A 24,764-nucleotide genomic window follows, 5' to 3' on the forward strand; every position below is an offset into this window, starting at 1 on the left:
TTAGTACGCTCTATTTTTAATCATCCGATTTGTTTTAGGGTACGTCCTACACTGTTTTATGTCATGCATGCATGTCTTTTACCTTATGGAGGCTCCTTCTATCCAGACCCTAGCCACGGCTCTTAGTATCGGCCCCGGCTAGCTTTGAGTGGTAGACTTTCCTTCGGGTTAGTCGTACACTCCTGGATTTTTTCTCCTACTATTTTGTTTTCTTCTTTCATGATTTATTTATTTTATATTATATATGTTTTATGTTAGTGTAGGCATCTGGCTTCACTTAGCCTAGGTTATGGCCCATAGGGCCAATATGCTTCCGCTCTTCAGTTCGGTTGCTTCCCGATAGCATCTCTCTGATCAGCCGGTTGTGTTTTCTAGGCCTTATTGTTTCATTGTTTTTGTGGTTACCGCCCCGTGGTCAACTACGTGATCACGGAGCAGCCAGACGCCTGTCCAGTCATCATCCCCCCCTCCCCCCCCCGCTCTTCCATAGAGTCGGGGGGTGGGTTGGTCTACCCACGCTCGCTCCGCATACCCGAGCCTGCCTCCCTCTCCCCCCAGGCGGAGGGAGTAGAGGGACGGGACGACAGACAGCTGGACTCGACCTCTTCCAGCTTCTCGGTCCGGCCGGATGGTAAGGGTGGGGGACTGGCCTTTCCCCCCTCCGTCGCTCCGTTTGCTAGCGCGATGAGTCTTGTGTCCTCTCAGCCCTTTCCCACCTTACTGGGGCTCCTTTGGCTACCCGGAGCCCCGGCATCCAGCGGAAAGGTGCTAGTCCACCCCGTAGGGTGGACCGGGACATACAGTTGGTCTCTACTACCCCCTCCGTCGCGCTGAGTCGCGACACCCTCCGCCACGCACTGGATAGTCTGGTACGTCCGAATTTTTATAGGTTTAAGAATCTGTTATGTTAAACTAGTAGTTTATCTTAAGCTACCTTAAAACCATCCCCCCTCCCTTATCTGCCTCACCGGATCTCTCGGGGTATAGCCTATTCAGGCGTTAAGGGAGGGGTTATGCCCAAAATTTTTTTCCGCTCCGGCATGCAACGGAGTTCTTCTGTCCTTTTAGCCTGTAAGTGATAGCCTTTAAGATACTCATGTCTTTTCACTTACAGACCACCAACTGTGAGCATCCGGGATGCGCCGCCACACTTCAAGACCCTTGTGGACATGAAGTTTGCCGGTCCCATGCTCCATGCGCGACTCCGCACGGGGAACCTCCAGGTCTGGTATCACGAGACATGCACCATCTGTTATGATCTGGTGAGGCCAGCTTTTAGAACGGGGTAAGTATTCCAACTCCGTTAGCCAGTCCCCAATTTGTTATAGTTCTTAGTTTTCTAAATTCAATCTTTCTTAAACTTAAGATAAAAAAATTCAAGGGGTTTTTTACATCCCCTATAATTTTAAGTTAAGCTTTTAATTAGTTTTAGTTTTAAGTTTAATCTAAAATCTAATAAATACCCTCTCTTCCAGGCTCCGGCTGTGAAGGATACCGCACTGGCAACCCTGCGGGCCTGGGTCGGCGGTTTTGGAAAGAACGCCGCCAAGGGTATGCCCTACATTCTTGAGAAGAGGTTGGCGGTGGTACTGATCTTCCCCGGAGGCAAGTCAACGGGCTACGTCGACCCAGCAGAGGGCGGCCCCGACTATCGCTTTCATTCAGCAACAGCTCGCTGCCTCGTTGACTGGATCCAGGCCATGGACATCTCCTCGGAAGTCGCGACATTGGACCTTAATATAGAAACCCATGGTAGGTGTAAGAACGACCTGTTGGTCGAGGTAGGTACGTTAGACGCCCAAGGGATGCCCTTGGGTGCCACTGGATCTTCTACCCCTGCAACCTCTCCATCCTTCCAAGGCTTTACAGGTACAGAATTGTATACTTCTCTGATGCTTCCGTTAGACCCAAGGTCAAAGGTCAAGCAGTAAAAACCTTGACTAAGACGTCGTCGTCGTCGTCTAAAAAACAGACGGCGTCGGCGTCATCTTCATCTCGTAAGTCTCCGGCTAGAATCCCGGAGCAGAGAGGTCTAAAGCTTCTGGGTCCGGCTCTAAATCCTCTAGGAGTAGATCCTCCAGGGAGAGTCATCACACTCCAGCGGAGTCAACAGTTCCACTACCTTTGGTTCCGGTTCAGAGCCACCCTTTCCACCACCGCAGCAGCTCCGGCTTTGGATTCCAATGCTGGGCGGGCTATTGCAACAAGTGGCGATCTGGTTGGTTCTCTGAAAACCAGTATGGAACAGATGATCTCCCGGTTGTCTGAGAGGATCAACTCTCAGGACAACATTATAGCCGGACTGAGCCAAGCTCCACTAGCTTCTCCCCCACCTTTCAGCACAGGGGGAGCGCAATTACCTCCGTATGACTCTCTACCTCCGTTCTCTATGAACAATCCTTGGAGAGTATCGTCATACGCCCCCTTCCAAGACGGGCTTATCTCTATCCCGGAATGTGGAACTCGGAGGATTGAAGACTTCGAGTTCTACCCGGAAGACCTTCAGCCTCCGTTCATCGGCTAGCCAGGCTCACCGCCTCGGCCATGACTCGAGACGATAAGGTACCGAAAGAGACAGTCCTCTATTCACGAGACCAGGCTCAGAGAGAATGGCTCAGGTGTCTAGAGGACATGGACTGTTCCAACACAAAGATACAACCATTTAAGAGTCCTTTTACGATCTTTACAATGGAAGAGAGTACCCCGCTCCCTTTCTTGACAAAGATCGCTACAACCACCATTCCAGCAGCCCAGAAGGGGGATTCGATGCTCAGCTGAAAGAAGCGGACCCTACGTCTCCTTTACTTCCCTCAGCCGGTGAGTTGTGGGAAGATTTGCCCAACACTTTTTCGGCGGGCAAACTCAAACCAGACTGTGCTATGGAGCAGTTTGGTGAGAAGCTGCCTATGGCTTCCAGATAGCCTCATTCAGGCAGAATTTGATGCCAAATCTAGGGGCTAGCCAGGTCTATCAATACCATGGCCATGACCGAGGTGGCTACCATTTCCTATGGTTCTGGTCCCACTTTTTAAGCTTCTTACCAAGTCTCTGACTCAAACGTGCAGTCTGATATGTTTGAGTTCGCCACGGCTAGGACGAACTGTAGAAAACATGTCTCTAAGAAGCAACGATTCGGCATGAACCGAATAAGTTGCTTGCATCGAGCATCTGGGGAGCAGACCTCTTCCCAGAGGCGATGGTGAAGGAGGTCCAGGCAGAGGCTACGAGACTAAACCAAAGCCTTAAAGATCGTTGCGGTCTTACGGCCAAGAGACGCCAAGATCAAGTGGTCAGGGGTAAGGCTCAAAAGAAACCACCCAGACGTTTCCAGCCTTACCCAGAAGAAAACAGCCACGCTTTACTCAGCAGGTCCCAGCTGTCCCGTTGGTGCAAGCAGCCCAACCTTCTACCTTCCAAGGCTCAGTCGCAGCCAATTTATGTCATTTCCCCCCAGCCTCAACCTCCACCTCTTACGCTCTCATCCCCAGCCTTCAATCAAGTCTTCGAGGGTCAGGCTTCCCAGAAGTATGACCGCTCGGGTAGGGGAGGCAGAGGTAAGCGATCCTTTCGTGGGAGAGGATCGGGAGGGTCCTTTAATAGAGGAAAGCATTTCAGGGGAGGCCGAGGAGGCTACCAACATCAATGAGGACTTTCAGGTAGGAGGGAGGTGTTTCACTTCCGCCACCGGTGGAATTCAGCAAGTGGGCGCAGAGCATTGTGTCAAAAGGCCTGGGTTGGAGTTGGGTAGCGGACCCCCCCCGCCCCCCATCCAGACCTTTCCGCCAACTTCCATCCAAAGAATTGACGGAGTATGCGGAGGACCTCCTTCAGAAAGGAGCTATAGCGAGGAGTCAATACAGATTAAAATTATTCAAGGACGCTTGTTCAGCGTTCCAAAGAAAGGCTCACAAAAAAGAAGGGTGTTTAATCTAGACTTAGTCCCTGCTTAAACTTAGTTTCCATTCGCTGCGACAAGTTCAAGATGCGCACGATCTCGCAGGTACGGACCTTACTTCCCCGTGGGGCCGTCACCACCTCTATCAATCTTACAGACGCCTACTATCATATCCCTATTGCAAGACACTTCCGTCCGTATCTGGGCTTCAAGATAGGAGACCAGACATTCTCCTTCAAACGGTAGTTCCTTTCGGGCTCAACAACGTAGCACCAGGGTGTGCTTCAGAAGTTGCGGAAGTAGTAGTTCAACAACTAAGATCGCAAGGGGTTATGGTAGTAGCGTATCTCGACGATTGGTTGATCTGGGCTCCAACAGTCGAGGAATGCCACATAGCAACACTGAAAGTGATTCAGTTCCTGGAATATCTAGGCTTCAAGATAAACAGGTCCAAGTCAAGACTCACTCCAGAGTCAAACTTTCAGTGGCTGGGCATCCAATGGAATCTATCCTCCCATACTCTGTCGATTCCATCAGCCAAGAGAAAGAAATAGCGAAGTCAGTAAAGCAATTTCTGAGTCACAAACTTGCGTCAAGAAGAACTCAGGAAAGGATCCTGGGTTCACTCCAGTTTGCATCAGTTGACAAACATCTTGATGAAAGCCAAACTGAAAGACCTAACCAGAATCTGGCGATCACGAGCAAATGTCAGGTCCAGGGACAAATTATCCTCAGTCCCTCAGATTCTACGGGAATCGACTTCGCCCATGGGCGAAAGTCAAGAACTTGTCGATATCAGTGCCCCTTCAGTTTCCTCCTCCGGGATTACCATCCACACGGACGCTTCATTAAGCGGTTGGGGAGGATATTCCCAGTTCAAGAAAGTTCAGGGAACTTGGTCACCTCAGTTCCGTCAGTTCATATAAAAAACGTACTGGAAGCAATGGCAGTGTTCTTGAACTCTAAAAAGGTTACGTCCGCCAAAGTACTCCCACATAAAGCTAGTCTTGGACAGCGCAGTGGTAGTGCAATTGTATAAACAGGGGAGGCTCCAAATCACGTCATCTAAATCATGTCATGGTAGCCATCTTCTCCCTGGCGGACAAGTTCAGTTGGCACCTCTCCTCCACCCATATAGCTGGAGTGAGAAATGTCATAGCAGATGCTCTATCCCGATCAGTACCTCTAGAGTCGGAAAATGGTCACTGGACAACAGTTCGTTCCAATGGATTCTTCAGAGTTCCAGGCCTACAAGTGGATCTCTTCGCATCCCAAGCGAAACCACAAACTCCCCATGTTATGTGGAAGGCCCCCAACCTGGACCTCTGGCCTATGCCACGGACGCCCTGGCCCTAGACTGGAACAACTGGGAGAAGATTTATGTCTTTCCTCCAGTGAATCTTCTCATGATGGTACTGAACAAACTCAGGACATTCAAGGGTCAAGTGGCTCTAGTAGCCCCAGACTGGCCGAAGAGCAATTGGTACCCTCTGATTCTGGAACTGGGTCTTCGCCCTCTTCGGATTACCCACAGTCCCAGGCTCTCCCAGTCAGTGCAAACGAAGACTGTGTTCGCTTCCTCAGGAATTCTAAAAACCCTAACTTTATGGATTTCATGAAGTTTGCAGCGAAAAGGGATGCGAATATTGACCCTCAAAACATTCTCTTCTTGGAATCCGATAAAAGAGATTCAACTTTGAGACAGTATGATGCTGCTGTCAAAAAGTTAGCAACCTTCCTGAAGATCAGATATTAGAATCATGACAATCAATTCAGCTATATCCTTTTTCAGATCTTTATTTGAAATAGGCTTAGCAGCTAGCACCATTACGACAAACAAGTCAGCCTTGAAAAGATTTTTCAATTTGGTTTCAACATAGACTGACAGACTCCTATTTCTCGTCTATTCCCAAGGCTTGTGCTAGACTTAGACCTTCTGTAAGGCCTACGGTCAGTATCTTGGTTCTTAAATGATGTTCTAAAGCTGGCTTCAGAAACTGATAATGACACATGTTCATTTATAATGCTCTTAAGAAAAACTCTATTTTTATTAAGCTTGGCCTCAGGAGCTAGAATTTCAGAACTGTCGGCATTATCCAGAGATCCGGATCATATTCAATTTCTTCCCACAGGGGAAGGGTACTACTTTCTCCGGAACGTAGTTTTATAGCAAAAGAATGAAGATCCTTTGATGAGGGGGTGGGAACCCATGGAGAGGTAGTACCCCTTCCACAAGATATATCTCTTTGCCCAGTATCGACCTTACGAGCCTTTCTGTCTAGGACCTCCTCATCCTCATCGGGTCCTCTCTTTAAGAGAGAAAAAGGTGGTACTTTATCTATTAAAGGCATCAGGCAACAGATCCTGTACTTTATTAAACAAGCCAATCCTGACTCTTTTCCAAAAGCACATGATGTCAGGGCAGTAGCCACCTCAATTAATTATTTCCAACATATGAACTTCGATGAGTTTGAAAAAATATACTGGATGGAAATCGCCGACAGTATTTAAACGTCATTACTTAAAGTCCTTGGAAGCTCTGAAATTTTCAGCAGTTGCGGCGGGTAACATAGTTTCCCCCGACTCTGCCTAATCTTTAGTAGAAGACCCAGTCCTCCTTTCTACCTGTCTCACCCACAGTTCGTCTATGCCTGCCTTGTTCATCTACGGTACCTTGTGTCTTAGCTGCTTTTAATGATGATATGGTGGGTGTCCCTTATTTTTTTGCTAGGGCACTCAAACAATCGATTGTATATATTGATCTCTTTGATGTGATCCCCTTATTTTTTATGTAGGGGATTACATCTTATTTACTATGGTTACGGGTTTTGTATATTAAGTCATATACATTCCTTCATTTATTATTATTATTGAAGTTTGTTCTGTTCAAGTTATTGTCATAATTGCTTTAGAGTTCTTGGTACATATCGATACACAGATACTACTTTTAAATATATATTCCATGTAAGCCCTGTATATATGTAAATTACCTTAATTTAAGAAATATTATTAGCATTAAGTTTAATTTAAGCAATATTTCTAATTTTGTATCATTGTGTATATGTATCTTTATTAGCAATTATATTCTTTTTTCTTTTATTTTATTTTTTATTGAGACCTCTTTTTGTTTTGTTGAAATTTCTTTACAATCTTGTGCTATTTCTCTGGTACGATTTCGCGCAGCGACACGAGCTGAGCCCAGAAAAAGGGATTTTGACGTAAGGAAAAATCTATTTCTGGGCGATTGGCTCGTGTCGCCAGCGAAATCCCGCCCTACCCATCCCATCGCTCAAGATTGTCTGCTAACTTCAGGATGGCCACCAGAGGCGCAGCAGTCGGCAGCATGGGATGGAGTAGTAGTAGTTGCTGCCCACTCTGTGGGTCGGCTCTCCTCTTGTGGGGATTTTGTAGTGGGAGATTTCTAATGGCAATCGGCTCGTGGTAGTGGTCTCACTCGCCATAGTGTTCATACCGACACCCTCTTGGAGGGTGAGCGAGTCAGTTGTACTGACCTTTTTCTTTATTTATTTATTCTCTGGTATGTGTTAGTACATTTACCCTAGAAATAATAGATTAAAGGATATTTCGCTGGCGACACGAGCCAATCGCCCAGAAATAGATTTTTCCTTACGTCAAAATCCCTTTTATGGGAGGGGGAAAAAAGTTGCCTACAGACGTTCATTTCAATCTATTGAAACCTAAGGAGTTATTTCTCTCTCTCTCTCTCTCTCTCTCTCTCTCTCTCTCTCTCTCTCTCTCTCTCTCTTGTATTTTAATGAAAATATACATTAATTTGTGAATACACAGTGTTGCACATGAAAAAAAGTAAATTAGTGATAATTTTAGAGATACGGCCCTAAGAAAAATTGCAAATTAGTAGTGAAATTTTCCCTGTGGACATGTTTTCAAGAACGTCGTTCCGGCTTACGACGATTTTCGGGTTACGACGCGTCTTAAGAACGGAACCCCCGTCGTAACCCGGGGACCCCCTGTATATATATGCAGTGTTCCCCCCCGTATTCGCGGGGGGTGTGTACCAGACACCTCCGTGAATAGTTAAAACCTGTGAATAGTTAGAACCACCACTAAAAATACTTATAACTGCCTATCTTGAAAGTTCAGATACCAAATGTATACCTTTAACCCTTAAACGCTGATTGGACGTATAAAACGTCGACTAAAATTGTCTGTTGTATGGTACGTTGACGAAAAAAAGTTTTTTTAAAAATTCACGGAAAAATAGTTATAGGCCTACTAGGTAAAAACTGTTGAATCACGCAAGCGTGAATTTCTTTCTACTCACACTAAAAAGCATCAGCGACACATCTCAGAAATTATTTCGTCAGTTTAACATAATTTTTGCACGATTTTATATTAGCCATTACATGGAGTATTATACATGTATATGAAAATGTGCACAATTTCATGTAGAATACATCCAAAAGCAACTCATGGTTGTAGCTTTTATCAGTTTTGAAATATTTTCATATAAATAACATTAAGTGCCAAAATTTCAACCTTCTGTCAACTTTGACTCTACCGAAATGGTCGAAGAACGCAATTGTAAGCTAAAACTCTTATATTCTAGTAATATTCAATCATTTAACTTCATTTTGCAACAAATTGGAAGTCTCTAGCACAATATTTCAATTTATGGTGAATTTATGAAAAAAAAATGTTCCTTACGATTGTTGTAATGTTTGCACCATTTTAAATTAGCCGTTACATAAAGTTTTATATGTGGAAATGTGCGCAATTTTATGTAGAATACAATTAAAAACAACCCATGGTTGTAGCTTTTATCAGTTTTGAAATATTTTCATATAAATAACGATAAGTGCCAAAATATCAACCATCGGTCAACTTTGACTCGACCGAAATGGTAAAAAAAACGCAATTGTAAGCTAAAACTCTTACATTCTAGTAATATTCAATCATTTACCTTTATTTTGCAACAAATTGGAAGTCTCTAGCACAATATTTCGATTTATGGCTATTTTACGATTACAAACATTTTCCGTACGTCTGTGTGGTAACTCTTCCAAAAAAAATCATAAATAACATATTTAACTGCATACAAGACCCCAAATTTTAAAATGGAATATTAGTAAAAAATGGTCCTTAAATGTAAGAATCTGTTACCAAATATGTCACTACTGTATGGCAGAAAAAATATTTATATAGAACAAGTAACAAGGACAGCAAGCAAAATCAGTTTAATGATTAAGAGAAATGAAAAGCTTCCTATGTAGAGTAGAAAATATTTTTTAACACTTCCCTTTATCTCTAACAGTGTTGGATAACTCTGTGACAGTGAGTAAATTTATGAGAGCTTAAATTTGCAAATAACATTAAAATATGACTTGAGGTTAAATATAAAAAATTTAAAACTGTTTATTGGAATAAGATTTTGAGTAAGTTTAACCCTTAATGGACAGATATGCTTACTTGAGTAGCCATAACAGGTTTTGGGTGGACAACGAATTCACTCATGGTGAGTAACAATATTATACCCCATCGATTTGGGGTGAATCAGGTGAGAAAGAGGTGCTGTTACTTCTATAGCCCATAAATTCACTAATGGCAACTTTTAGACTGGCTAAGATGAGATACTTGCAGCTCAGGGCTTAGTTGTGATCATGACTTCATGGGGAGGATGTGTACTTCCTTTCTGTCTTAATGTAAATTTGCTCATGAATATACCAAGGGTTGCTGATGGTTTTAATTCTTATCTTTTATGATAGTATATCAGTTATAAATGTAATTTTGCAAAGAAAATGCAAAGAAATATTAGAAAAAACAATTATAAATAAAAAAAAGTTACTGCATCTTCATTCTCGGTAAATTTACGTAAATATTTACAATAAATATGCTCAGAATTTGTTACTAATTTTATTCCTTGTTTTGATATTGTGTGAGCTGTAATTATAATTTTACAAAATATAATTAATTTATTTATTAGCAAAATCATGTAAAACTTTGTAAAATTTACGAATGTTTTGTAAAAGAGGCCCTACAAGGGGTTGTAAATATGTAGCCATTTTCAACTTCTTGTGGAATTGTAGTTACATCCATGATTGTCTTTCTGTTAAGTACAGTTTTCAAGTTTTACCAAGAATAGTCTGCATATGTATATGTACTACATGTATGCATCACATAAATTAAGTGATGGGCTTACTGCCCTCCCCCCTCCTACACAGTATTTTTATTGCCATTAATTTAATTCAGCATGGTATATTGCAATTGATAATTTTAATATAGTGCTACCTGTAGGTACACAAAGGAAAGAAGAGCAACACCTCTTGTTGCTGGCTAAAGAAAAAGTGACCACGTAGTGTGGGTAGAGTCAAGGTATATCCACCACCCAAAATCTCCACCATGGCAAATCCTTGTTTCCTAGTTCATGAGTAGTTCATGCATGTGAGCAGAAGACCCTCTGCACCACAGAAAAGGCAAAAATATTTTTCAGTCTGTGTATGAGTATCCATACCCTTACACATCATGTATGAGTATCCATACCCTTACACATCATGTTAGGGTAAATCAACTTTGCACTTAAGGTCCTGGTGTATCTTTCAAGCCATTTATTGGATAAAAAGGGTCTTATATGCCAACTAATATGATATATGTAACATTAAAAGCCTTTCTCAGAGTTAGTGCTATGGATTTATTATGTGGAAACACCTTGGGAAATGATGTATTTCAAGAAACATTAGTTTAAAGATTTTATCCATGTTCCCACAGAAGAAAACCTCATATTCAACAGGTTCATAAGTGGTACATACTGGACTCATGAACCTGTTAAGAGGATTGGCTAGTATCCGTATGTTCACCCTCATCAAACATTTTTACATTTATTCTACCCTTCCTGGGGTTAGATGTAAAATATGTTCTAACATTTGCCTGAACTCATATTAATTTTAGGTATTAATTGATCACTGTATTACTTCCAAATTCTTTATACAATATTTTAGCCTGCTACTCCCATATCTGGTGCTTTTCTGACCAACTGTTCCTCATCCCTTATCATATGAACACTATACTGCAGTAAATAACTGAATCAATGCAGAAGTACCGTAAAATGTACAGAGGAAAATTAAAGAAATATAAAAATATATCAAAACCTCCAAACAATTTTGTCTATCAAGGTATGGGAGTTCTAGATGTCAGGCGTGAGAACAAATAAGGGATAATGTATACTTGTAAAACACAGAGAGCCTTGTTATAGTTTGTAAGATTAGTGTTATAAGTATTATTCAATCAACTGAAAAATTTTAATTAATATTCTGTATTCATATTAAGATCCAATTCACAAAAAATCTACAGTATTCTGATATTATGCATGTATTTAAATTTATCTCAAGTATTAGGAAGAGAAAAGATTATGAGGTCTAACGTACCTTGCAGGGTTGACTAAACTTTCAAGTTCAGTTGCTAAATGTCTACGAATAATATTTTTAGACTGAGGAATGCCTAGTGCTGTGGCCATTGTGTCTGCTGTGAAGGAAGATTCCAATACCACCAAGGCACCATGAACTCCACTGTCTGTGCAAGATAAATGAAAATGTGTTACTACATACACAATGGACATAATTTATGGTAAACTTTAAAATATGTAAATTTCACACATAATTAATGTCTCTGCACACAAGTAGATAACTTTAAGGAAAAATAGATATAGTATTATTGAGAAAGAATAACGGTATTTAAAATATTTCTTACCTTTCAGGTTATCTGCATACTCTGCTAGGTCTATAGTCCGTGCCCACTTCACCCAACGTAAATTAGTCCACACAATTGGATCACAATCTACATTTTCACTTTGCCGTCTACGCTCAGCTAGTATCTGTATTAATCATAGCCCTTTAAATATCTCAAACAACTGTACTTTCAGTGCATCAGTACATATGTATAAACAGAAATACAGGGGCACAGAATTATTTATTAATTAAACAAATTAAGATGATAGAAACTAATCAAAATATAAAACAGAAAAAAAGAATACATTTTGCTACCTTGTCCTTCATTCTGTGATTAATTTTATCAAATTAACATGCCAATTAAAATGATAATTATTGTAACTACTTAACTTGAAATAAATCCCTTTCTAGATGATGTAAGACAATACCTTAAGCTACTAATAAAAGAATCAGTGAATAACTTACCTGTCTGTCGAACCTAACAATTCGTAAAAGATGTACCCCATGTATAATGGATGCTTGATGAAATTTGCGATGCACCCCTAGGTGTTTTTCTAATTCCTTTTTCGTAAGTGCTTCTAGAAGTCGACCATCCACAAGATTATTAGCAAAGGCATCACAGTACTGTGGTAAGCCCAGATCTGGGAGCCACTCTGATGAAACCCATGTGTGTCCCAGCGCAGATATTCTTGGATACCGACTTAAACGAGGTTCTCTAAGTTCTTCTATTGCTAGACGCAATTTTTTGCGATGCATAGGGTGACTAATCCCTAAACCTGCTTCTAGTTCTGAGTCATTAAGTTCCAAAAGTACCTGAAAAATTACCAAGTAGATTACAGTAACATCCCTACATACAAAAATTCTCATTTAATTCCTCATGTACCATCTAATATATGCACTGGACAACAAGACATACAAAACAGTATAATGTACCTTTCCACTTCGGACATTCTCGGCACACATGGCACCATACTGAGGCATGCCTAATGTCACCTCCAACCAAGCTAAGACAGTTGGCGCTTTCCATCTTTCAAGAGGAATGTGTTGTGCCTCTTCGAGTAATCTGAGTTTCTCTGAATAACTCTCCTCTGTCAGAGGAGATACACACAATGATGAACTAGGGGACCAAGAAGCTCGCTTGTCACTCCCATTACCTATTGTTAATTGTAACAATATGAGTTCCAGTTGTTAGTACCACTGCTCTGTACAAATAGCAATAGCTACTTAACCTGTTAGTGCACTAAATAAAAATTCAGTGTAAGAAAAATAGTAATAATACTAAATGCATGAGCACAAAATTCTTTTGGGTACATTTGAATAAAAATGTGAATGCATATTAGTAATATTATACTGAAAAAATACCAGTACCTACGTAAAGTAAAAATCTATCCTATTTTTCAATAAAAAATCTCATTTGTCCATGATGAGTTTAGAGGTATGGCAGTTTACAAAGTCTACCTGTATTAATTTTTATTACAATCAGACGACAAACTAAACTGTACATCTATGCAATCAAGCAATAATTATTAATAGCTACATCAATTTTCTTATATTTTAGTAAGAGCTAAGGGAGTTTTGGAGTCCACATGATTCAGAGCCGAGGGAAGATCCTCTGAGCTTGATGCTCCTATGATGAAATCAAGAGATAACCCATGAATGATTCCTACTCGAAAATAACCATCAATGAGAATTTTCATTATCAAAGAAAATAATTTATCAATATATATGTGAACTAACTATTCACTTAAAAAATACTTAAAGCAAACTAATATACTTCCAGTTTTCAAAAAAGAATTTTGAAATGGGTTATAGTGGATTCATGCAAGAAAGTTTTGAAGAAATCATCTAAAAAATTTCAAGTTTGCAGTTTATATTCTGCACATCATACAGTAATCTTCGTGAAACAACTTACCATCATATAGAGAGGCATCAAGAGCGGCACGTTTCTTTTGTCTTGCAAACACTCTTGATATTGAACCCCATGTACCACCACTTTTGTTGCTCTTACGAGAAAGGGTGTTAGAACCACGACCTTTTGATGTATCACTGGTTTCAGCAAGTCTTTCACATAGCTGTTCAGCTGATCTGCTTAAGCCACCAGTACTTGCATTGCTGCAAAATTATTGGGACAAAAATAAACATGAAATTGAACATTATCAAATATACTGTACAAAATAAAAAAAATATTTGATCGTTAGGTATTACACATCAAAAGGCTTCAATAGCGGTGAACTAAACCAAAATAGTTTTTCTGATATTTTTACCTTATATGATAATACCTTCATTGTAAAGGGGGACAATAAAGAATATTACAGATACAAGTACATGATCCAAAGGCCATAAACTAGCAATATGAAATATCTGAAACTTCTGGCTATGAGCCATAGCCTTTATAACAATAATAATAATAATAAAAATTATTCAATAATGCAGTTGATGATGGAAAAATAAGCAGACAAGGGGAATGTAGTGTAAAATCTCTGCAAGAAAGAATGTCTGTTTTAATATGATGTTCACCCATTAGTATCAGAAATCAGTGAAAATTTTTCCCCTACCTCTAGCTATATAAAATTTCTAAGCAACATAGAAACATATTTGCAGTCATGTATATTTAACCTTGTTTTGCTAGCAGTATTTGACTGCAGAGTATTAGCTATTTATTTGCAAGGGTCAAGGACTTTACATATAACTTTCTCACCTATACTGTACTTTTACAACCTATACTGTATGTGAAAAATATAGTTGTTCCTGTTTGTTGTTGAGAAAATTGCTTGTTCTAAACAAAGGAAAAGATAAATGAAAAATTACTTTATGGTGAAGGTCTCCTATGTTCCAGAGAAATGGAAATAATGTAATTAACCTTCAAAAATGGCCTGATGGTTTTAAGCATACTCACAATTCTTGATTAGTATTATCCTTTTCTCAAAATATATTTATATAGTTTTTTCAATGGAAAAATAACCAAAATTTAAAATATCTTACTCCATACAAAACAGGCCCTTATTTTTACTTATACATTACTATCTACAATACCACCTTTATCCCAAAAAATAAGACACCATTACAGGGTTAGGAAGGAAACCACTTCCCATATGGTGAAACAATTTAGTTTTGAAACAAATCTTATTTAAAACATTTTTGAATAACTAATTAAGCATTCATCTAACTAATGCCAAGTTAATACTTATTGGGAGGTGTCATAACAGTTCTCCAACAATGAATGGCATCCCAAAAACTACTTATATGAACTTGGAAACTTGTCAAACTTCTGTGTTACCATCTAGTATGTTAACCCTAAGATGATTAATTGAAGGGTATAAACATTAGATGCTTTTGAAGAGATTTGCATTGTCAGTCCATGGTATTTGCAATCCTGCACATGGACTGTTATTAAATGTGTATAGAGCAGGAGATGAGCTGTGATAAGGTGATTATCTAACCTTCTGCAACTCTTGGTCCTAAAACAATTTTTGTCCATGTAACAATACAGTATCTCATACAAAAGGCTGTACAAGTTGACTTCCACCATCACCATGCATTTACAACTTGAGCAACAAACATATGGACCTGATTCTTGGTTATATAAAATATAATGCAAAAGAAGAGCTCTGAAGTCCATCTTTTATATGCATAACATCAGACGAAATTCCATGCTGCTCTCTTAAATAGCAAAAGATAGTGAGACAAAAGGCAATCTTGAACGGAAGGTCTATTAGACTAGGAGGAACTCTCAACACATAACTTGTCCAGTTACGAATATTAAAGAATTATTCACAAATACATATATCTCCATTGCTAATAAGAAACTAGAAAAAATATACACCAACTTATCCAAAGGCAAGGTTTCTCACCTGGGAGAGTGATATGAGCCCTTCTTATAAGAGCAATAATATCATGGCTAGATAGTTGCGCCAAGAGCAATTGATACATAAATACGTAAAAAGGAATTTAAGTTTTTTCCTGTATATGAATAAATGTTTTTACACTTGACCAACACATGTATGAGAATGATTACTGTTTTGGGGAAGGTCAAAAGAACAAAACTCGCATTCCTTATACGCTATGTCTAGGCTAAAGACAGTAGTACTCAAATTGTAACTTTTTCAAATCAATATTAATTTTTCCATTCAAACCCCTTTGTCACAAAAAAAAAAGCTTCCATAAGAAAAGTTCTCACAATGAAATGAACAGCCATAGGAATGTAATTGTAATAACCACAATGCCCTCTTCACTTTTGGATTCTTCACACTTTTGATACACTTGTGACTACAAAGCATGCACTGCACCTACATGCACCAATCTACTAGTTCTTAATTGTCAATATAGTAGTTAATTTTTTGTGCATGAAAAACTAATGTATTTCTATTTCAAATAAAAAATGACATATGTTTCACAACAAACCAATTACTTGCACAACCTGAATCTCAACTTGAAGGGGGGGGGGGGGGGGGGGGTGGGGGGGGGGGGGGGGGGGGGGGAATGGGCATCATCTTGTCAAAAACACAGACTTAATTCAACACTGTAGGATCAGGTTGGAAATTTATGTTATTATAAGCATCTCTTTCACCAAAAGTTAGGGAGCTGCTTCTTTGAGACAGAACCCTGAGCATTCATAGGAATGTAGGATGTTTGAAACTGTACACTCTTAGGTATGGCTCATCTTCTGCTACAGATCCACAAAGGAGAGTTACTGAGTGGGAAACTGTGCTTCCTCTGGAAGTCCCAAAACAAATCAAAATAGGCGATCGCAGTACTTATGGATAACTAATATGTGATGTAACCCAAGATGTCTATGTAATCTAGGATGCCATTTGGAGACAAAGATAGAACCCTTCCACCTCCTCCTTAGATTCTGAACTTAGCATCAGATCATCTGCATAAAGCAGCACCCAGAGGTTCTCTTTTCTGCATCGTTTGTAGTTTCTTCCATTACTATGGTTAAGAGCAAAGGGCTCAGTATTACTCCTTGGCAGGCACCATCTTTTATCTCAAATTCTTCTGAAATACCTGCCAATGTTTTTATTTTAGATCTAGTGTCCTGGTAGGATATTAGCACTAACTATCCTAAAGAAATGGCACACACTGGTAAAACTACCCAAAATCATCTTTAAATTGCTATGACTGTTAAATGCAACATAATTAATGGTTTTGTTGTAATTTAGCATTTATTACACTGACTTGTAAAGTTACCTGAGGATTATACTGCATTGGAACTATTGAACCTAAAGGATATGTCCACATTAGCTTTAGACTTTAAACAACAAATCTTATTATACACATAAAAAAATTAATTCCTACAAACAAAAAGTTAAAAATTACCTGCTGGCAAGACCACTCATCGCAGATGAATTAAGACTATGACCAGAAGGCAGTGGACCACCTGTGGGAGTACTGTCGCCACCTCTATCGTCTCTTATGCAAGAAGGTGTAGCATATAAAGGCGAAAGTGAAGGGGATTCCTTTGGTGTTCCCATTCCACCTACACAATTCCAAAAGGGAAAATGAGTAAAAAATACTTAACTTCATTAAAATATTACATTTATTAAGCCGCATGCAGGAAATACTTCATACACATGGATCTGAGGAAAATTAAAAAGTACATCAGGTATAAGCTACAATCAGGGAGTTACATCTCTGATTTGTTTTACCAAAGTATTCCTATATGAGCATAAAGTATAAATTTATTATCCATCTTCCCTTCTAAACATTTTACTATTTCTTTGCCTTCAAAGAAAATTTATTCATTACCAAAGTACTTAAAAAATCATAATTCATAGTTAACATGAATTTGGAAGGTTCTTTCAAAATCAGTCTTTAAGACAGATGTAGCTGACACAGCTTTTACTTATAAAGAATCATACATTGTTTTAATGTAAATTTACCATTACCTGATTATGTACTTCCAACCAGTTCAGTATTCCTCAAACACCGAGCGGAATATAAAAGCAGTAAGAAAATACTGTACTGCTCAGTACTTTTAAGGTACGTACAGGTATGTGATGTTACAATCAAGTAACAAGTAATTACTCACAGAAATATAAACAAGCTATAAGTTTACATTAGCATGCATTATACATGCAACTTACGTAAATTTTCTCAAGTATTTTAGCATTCACAGTTGGGTGTACGTAACAGTTTTTAAACTTTTGTTTGTGAGACATTTACCATCATATACAATTGATATTTAATTTTATATAGATTTTAGTTTTAACAAGTACATGTAATTGATTAAGAAAATAAGATACAACACTTTTTTCGATATCCTAATTATTTACAAACTTTTTATACAAGATTAAAGTAATAAAACTAATTTTGTACACAAGAAATTGTATAGGAAAACAATTATTTATTAAACACAGTCTCCGGTTTACAACGGTTTCATCTTAGAACGTTTCGAGGTTATGACACTTTTCAATTATGAATATTCATCAGAAATTATTTCTGGGTTTGCAATGCATGTTCCAGGGTTACAACGCTTATGATGCCAATCCCACAGAAGAAATATGACTACAAAAAGGCAAAATAATCAGTATTTGAGTGCAGTTTACATAGTTTTCAATACACCCAAAGCATTAAAAGTAAGGTTATCTTAAGAATTTTTACAATTTTCAACAATGTTCCGGCTTATGACAATTTTCGGCTTACAACTCATCTCAAGAATTTAACCCCATCATAAACCAGAGACTGCCTGTATAAAAATGCAACTTATCAATATAATTATTGTGATGTAAAGTACTATGTGGTTATATTTCCAAAGAAACTTCTGGCTATATTTTATTTGAATATGGGTATTACCTTAATTCCTAAGAAATGTATCTAAGTTCCAAAAGTGGAATATCAAATATAGTTCATTAATGAACACTGTTTTGAGAATTAACCCCCATATTATTTACCTTAATGGCACTTTAATTCTGTTCTAAAAAAAATATTTAAACTACAATGACATCACACTTAGAGAAACAGATCATGGGAAAATTAAGATTTTATAAATTAGCAATTATAAAACTAGCTGCAAAAGCTAACTTGTTGATTTTCCTTTGCTTTAAAATGTAAGTAATATGCAAATAAGTTATGCTTTATGTTTCATTTTCTTAAGCTTTTAAGATATACAAGACAACACAATAAAATCAAGATAATATTTCTTACATATCTGTAAATTGACTGACAAATTGCTGACCATATCTCATTCAAGCCATCAAGGTGTTAAGTTGTCCTATATAGTATATAAAAAAGGGATTTTGACGAAGGAAAAATCTATTTCTGGGGAGAGACCTGTGTCGCCCGGTGAAAAGGTCCTTCTAGCCTCATTTCTGATATAAATACTTTCTAAATATACCAGAGAAAAAGTTAGCATTGGTATGCAGAGGTTACTACCCTCGCGCGAGCACCCCAAGGGCGTCGTGTATAAAGTTCAGGGCGTGTGAAAGCCTCTAGGTGCCCTAATCTGCCAATAGACTAGCAGAAAGTATCCAAAACTGAAGATTATCACCAGGATAAAATGCAGTTATTGTAGTTGATTTGAAGAGATATCAGGGGAGTCTTCAATTCCCACCAATGATAGCAAATCTTTTTCTTCTTATTATCCTCACCCTTGATCAATTTTCACCAATATCTAGTAATGACTGGACATGAAGTCTGGTACACCTGTTAGAGAGGTACCCCTGTAATGTTTTAGTGTGTGTTTTAATCTGTGAAAATGTCTGCCTTTAGTACCAAGAATTAAAATGTTTACGATTTGATTACCTTCTGAATAGAAATTTTTAGTATCCCTAATTGCCTTAACTTTATTAACTGTTGGTTATAAACCTCTTCAAGTATGCATTGTACAGAAGGTACTGATGTGAAGAAATGTATAACAGTCAGAGAGAAGTTGGTGTTGAAGGAAATAATCATCCACCTTAGCAGTGATGATGCCAGTGCATATCTCCTTATCTTTATATCCTGCCATGTCCTTAGAATGCCAACATAACCATGTTGATATATGCCTTCGAGGAATAGAAGCCAAGGCCAATGATTTTATGCACATTAAAATAAAAGTCGAGCAAATGGACTAAGATTTAATAGATGGTGGTGCTGAACCAGAAAACAAATGTTTTTCCATTGAATGAACCAGAAGAATAAACACTTGTTATTAATAAAGGGACAGTCTCCATGAGGCACTTGAAAATTTGGTCAAGACAGAAGGAGGAGAACTGGGAACCAACAGATAGTGGTTTTGCCTGAATGACATTTTATTCTCCCAGATAAAAAATTAGTGCCTGGATTAAAAGGTAAGGCCTGTATATATGCTGCTCTAAGGACTGAAAAACGAATAAACTGAGAGTATACCTATAAACTGACTAATGAACAAGATGAAAATGACCAATCAAGGAAGAGTACACCATTATAAAATTAGGAAAGATTAAGATAGCATAAGAACCATGATTGTGTAAGAAGATAGGTAATTAATTTTTAGTCTTACTCTTTCCAAGGAGTGTTGTGATGTAGAAATCAACACCATTACCAAAGTACTGAGGAAAGATATAAATCATGCATTTTCCCTCCAATACAATGGATTGCCTGGCAAACTGGAATTCCATGTAATTTTTCTTCTTCAAATTTGGTAATTGTACTAACGCCAAGAATAGTCATAAATTTAATAGCGCTATACATACAGTATATGGCACCAAACATCAAGTTATAAAGCTGTAAGCGCTGTTAAAGTGGCAATAATGGAGGAAATCAACTTAATGCGCAGTTTGGAACAGATCCCCAACCGTAAATGTTTCTCTGAACCATTCCTGCTGTCACATTACTGTTCCACATAGTAAAAACAACAGAAATGCCTTTCAATAAAATATCTTGTTATATGAAAACCATGAGTTAAAATTAGCTTTTACTTAGTATGAAACGAAACTAATTACACCGACTTGAAGAGCTGAGAGACAAAGTCCTACTGTACATGCATAGCTCACGGTTCATTGTTTAAGGAGTTAATCGTGATGTACTTCCTAAGATTTATGACAAGTTTTTCCTATTTATCATATTGTTTCATTTATGTGATTTCTATGTGGTTTATAATTCTGAAGTAATGTAAATACCTTGACCCTATTATGTTTGTTTGGTTATTTTGTTTTTTGAGCCTATTTGCAAAGTTATTTTGTTACTGTGAGTATGTACTCGCTATTTCCCTTTTGATATTCTAAATCTCTCTTCAGTTTGTTGTCTTTACTTTGACTGTCATTTTAGCCAGGCTTTCTCTGTTTGTGTTTAGTAATTTTTGTCCTGGATAAGTAGTAATTTTTGTCCTGGCTTATCCTCCCTTATCAGACATCTTCACTCCTCCAATAATTTTAGAAATAGTACAGTATGGGTAGTATCTCCTTCTTGAAGGTTTTAAACAGCAGAATGAATTATTCTTAAGATAATGCGTAAAAGTCAGACCCCCTAAGATGTGGTAAGTTAAGCCTGCTCCCATATTTTCTATTTCATTGTCTTTCCTTGGGTGCCTTGGCCTCATTGTCCTCATATCCCCTCTCTGATTTGTGATGTCTCTATATCATGTCAACAGCATCAACCTTTTTCATCAACTGAATGCAGAAGTTTCCTTAGAAGTTTATGCCGTACTGTCCCATCCAACTTCTCTGCTGGTCAAGGCATGTCTCATCTTGTTCCTTGATGCAGGCTCCCTCTTGTTGTTGCAGCCAAAGGCCTTCTTTTCCATTTCTTCAGTCTGGTGTTGATGGCTCTTAACATTGGATCTTTCAATAGTTTTCTTCAGATATTTTTTGTCAGCCAAGATCTGTGAGCATGACTTTCTCACTTCTTTCGGCGCAGGGAAGCACAGTTGCACAATCTATCCTCTAGCTCTTAGGGAGGTTTCATCAATTCTACTACATTGTTCCTGGTTTCTTAAGAAGTTTCAGGGTATCATGGTTCATGGCTTGTTTAATACAACAGACCTAACAGACCCATTCTTGCCCACATTATGCCAGCTCTCAAAGGCATTTTGTCACTACCTTACTAAGCCTAAGCTTTCCTGTCCCTAGCTGTTTGCTACAGGCTGCATACTGCCCCTTAAGTCATTTAGACCCTTGTTGCCATGTCTTCTGGCATCATTCTCTGAACCCTTGTCTTACAGGGTATCAGTTGATTGCGCTGATCTTTGCTACTTTGAGGTAAGTTTTAAAGAAGCACTTGTGTTGGCCTTTTGATCAACAGTACCATTTGGTAAAGTCTGATCTAGCCCCTTCAACACCAGCGCTGATGCGGGCAAATACCATCTTAGTGTTGGCCTACCTTTTGGCCCAAGACTAAGCTATGCTTGTAACACAAAGGTGTTGTGGCAAACCCAGGAGAACTCTAGGAAGCTTAAGAAGGTTATTTTTTTCTTGGTTCTCCTTGGGAAAGTGGGGACTTTACAGCTGCCTCTGCATTTGTTCTTTCCTTGCAGACTGTTTCATGACAGGGTGTGGTCCTCAGGGTCTTAGTTTATCAGGATCCTTATTGATGGTGTTACCATAGTAGCTGCGGCAGAAGTTCTTTTTGATTCCAAATGTTTCTATACTTATGATGCTCCTGGGCTTCCACCAAGATCAGAAGTGCAGAAGCCTCTCATATTGGAGTACTGAGCAGAGGCCATCTGGTTCAGAGCTGAAGAGGACTGTGCATGCTTTTATCTATGCTTGTGGCACAGTATCTGTAGATATTTCTTGTTGAGTCTCATTGTTGCAGGGGGTCATGCACTACAGGTCAAGGGATTTTATTTGTTCATCCTCCTCTTCTTGATTTCATTGCCCTTCCCTTTTGTGCATTTGGAGGTGTGATTTTCTCAATATACCCATTGTTTTGCTTCATGTACTTGGTGCTTATTTAATATTTGTCAGGGCTACATCTGTGGCATCCATATTAATGGAAGTTAGTACCTGATTTCCAAAGTCATTTTTAACTCCGTTGTCCATCTTTTACAGGAACTGGACAGCTTGCATTAGGTTCTTAAATTCTTTTCAAGATATTTTTCTTCTTTTGTTCTACTTCCTAAATTGTGATTCAGGCAAATTATCATTAATAATTTGTACAAGCCCAACAATTATAATCTTCAGTACCCTCCTTTCTCCCCACTACTTTACTTGGAGGTTTTGATGGCCATGTGCAGCAGAACTTTTCTTGTTTCAACTTTTTTGAGTTGGTGAGACTGGGTCCAGTTCACGAATGTCAAGGCTAATGATCTTTATAATGTGAACATATGAAACTTATAAAACTGTAAACAAATTAATTTTTAAAATATGACTTTTACTCTAACAGTTAATTAAAATTTTAAAAAATTTGGAATGACAAAAAAATCTCACCTAAAACAATCCCTCCAAGAGGAGAGCGACCCACAGAGTGGGCAGCAACTACTACTACTACTCATTTACCATGCAAAATACTTTTATTACATTTACTAGATAGGAAAGAAAAGAGTAAATTCAAACAGCTATGAAATACAAATATATAATGAGTAGCTCTGTACAGCTTAAAAAAAAAGGATAAGTTAAAAGCATGTTACCAAAACATTATAAAAATCCATAAGAATGTCAATCATGCAAATCAATAATATGAACTTCATATATGCTTCAGTTGTTTTCACATTGTGTAGATATTCCAAGATGTAAAACTACAGTTTTTTCTGATTGTTTGCAGCGCAAGTGTATCTCATATACAAAATACTAAGTACTGTTCCACTAACAGATGCTCATAACCTACTCATGCTATTTCCTTATAACAACACTCAAAACCACATTGTCCTGAACTGCAAAAAACATAAATGAGTATAAAAAACTCATCTTTACAGACTTATTTCATTAATCCTGAATTTTTACCCCCTAGTTTTATACTGCTGATTATCAAGAGAAAACATAAAGAAATTTATTTTTATACAGTATTTTAAAATGTTTAATTAAATAAAAAATATGCAATTACATACTCTTGTTTTTATCCTGCAGACTCCCTCATAAATGCCTTCTCAAAATTGGTATACTTATTTGTCATTATCAGTATTATTTTATGAAAAATTAGGTTAGTTTTCAAGGCTGTTAATGAATCGGCATTGACCTTTATACTATTATACAAAGGCAGTTTAAAAGGACAACCTAATACAGTTGCAGATCTAAAACAAGCTCTGAAACCCATTTAGTCTGAGCTGTTAGCAAAGATAACTCAGCGGGTATCATAGTATAACAATATCAATCTCCATAGAACAATACCCAACTAATAACTTAATTGTGACACTAATTTACATATCAACCTTCAGCAACTAAGATATTCATTTTATGATGGTAAGAATTTATATAAGAGGCTTTAGCAGTTAAAACACCTGCTAATGTTAAATTTCTAACTTGCCAAAAAAAGATGCACAGGTAAAATTATCAAAGAAAATGCAATAGTAAATGAAACATTGGTCAACCTAAATATCCAAACAATTAAAAAGATTTTGGGAGATAAAATGGATAAATGTTTTATCTACTTATCTACAACCAGAGCCACACAAACACTAAAAAGCAATAGAAAAGTAAAGATTCATGTTAAATGCATGCACACAATTTAAATTAAAACCATAGGCTTTAAGCCATTCAAAAAAATAATGTGTAGTCCAGTACTTAAAAAGTCTTCTAGAACGTACATGCATGGTAGTAGAGGGAAGCCGCTGTGGCTGAAGAACAGACTGATAGCGTGTCACAGTCGAAGGATCCATGTTCCACAGTAATGGTGGGTGTGCCTATGGGGAATGCTCAATTATGGGAAATGTGGAATAGGGAAAAGTCTAGGATGGTACACTCAGGTTTGGGGGCATCAAATTTTGAGTCATTTTTCTAAACGTCATGGGCATCAAAATGATTTAAATTACAAATGGAAGGAATAGTAAGATTAACACTTTAAGGTACAGACAATTCCATCTCTGCACTGCATGGTTCATAAATTTAAAAATAGTATGGCTGAAAACAGTAGCATGTATAAGTAAAGGTACGACTTCCATTAAGTAAGACTTCCATTAAAAAAGCAAATTTTGTAACTTTAAAGCTACAGACAATTTCATTTATTCCCCTGAATTTTAACTACAGTACGTATAGCAAATTACACTGCCATTCCAGATTTATTAACCGTTGCCAAAGAAACTGTAGAAGATGTCTTAGAAAATATCTTATGAAACA

At 38.1% G+C, this 24,764-nt stretch overlaps 1 protein-coding gene across 1 annotated transcript in view; it reads right to left on the bottom strand.

Annotated features, from left to right (window-relative positions):
* LOC135217677 (microtubule-associated protein futsch-like) overlaps window positions 1-24,764 on the bottom strand; it is a 97,203-nt gene that overhangs the window by 25,102 nt on the left and 47,337 nt on the right. Inside the window, exons 7-13 of the mRNA XM_064253646.1 lie at window positions 24,236-24,331; window positions 16,915-17,074; window positions 13,508-13,707; window positions 12,529-12,749; window positions 12,061-12,408; window positions 11,618-11,741; window positions 11,296-11,440 (exon numbers count right to left, since the gene is read on the bottom strand). Coding sequence (XP_064109716.1) covers window positions 11,296-11,440; window positions 11,618-11,741; window positions 12,061-12,408; window positions 12,529-12,749; window positions 13,508-13,707; window positions 16,915-17,074; window positions 24,236-24,331 — 1,294 coding nt within the window. The remainder of the gene's footprint in view (window positions 1-11,295; window positions 11,441-11,617; window positions 11,742-12,060; window positions 12,409-12,528; window positions 12,750-13,507; window positions 13,708-16,914; window positions 17,075-24,235; window positions 24,332-24,764) is intronic.

Source organism: Macrobrachium nipponense, chromosome 7 (genome assembly GCF_015104395.2).
Source record: "Macrobrachium nipponense isolate FS-2020 chromosome 7, ASM1510439v2, whole genome shotgun sequence".
Taxonomy (NCBI): domain Eukaryota; kingdom Metazoa; phylum Arthropoda; class Malacostraca; order Decapoda; family Palaemonidae; genus Macrobrachium; species Macrobrachium nipponense.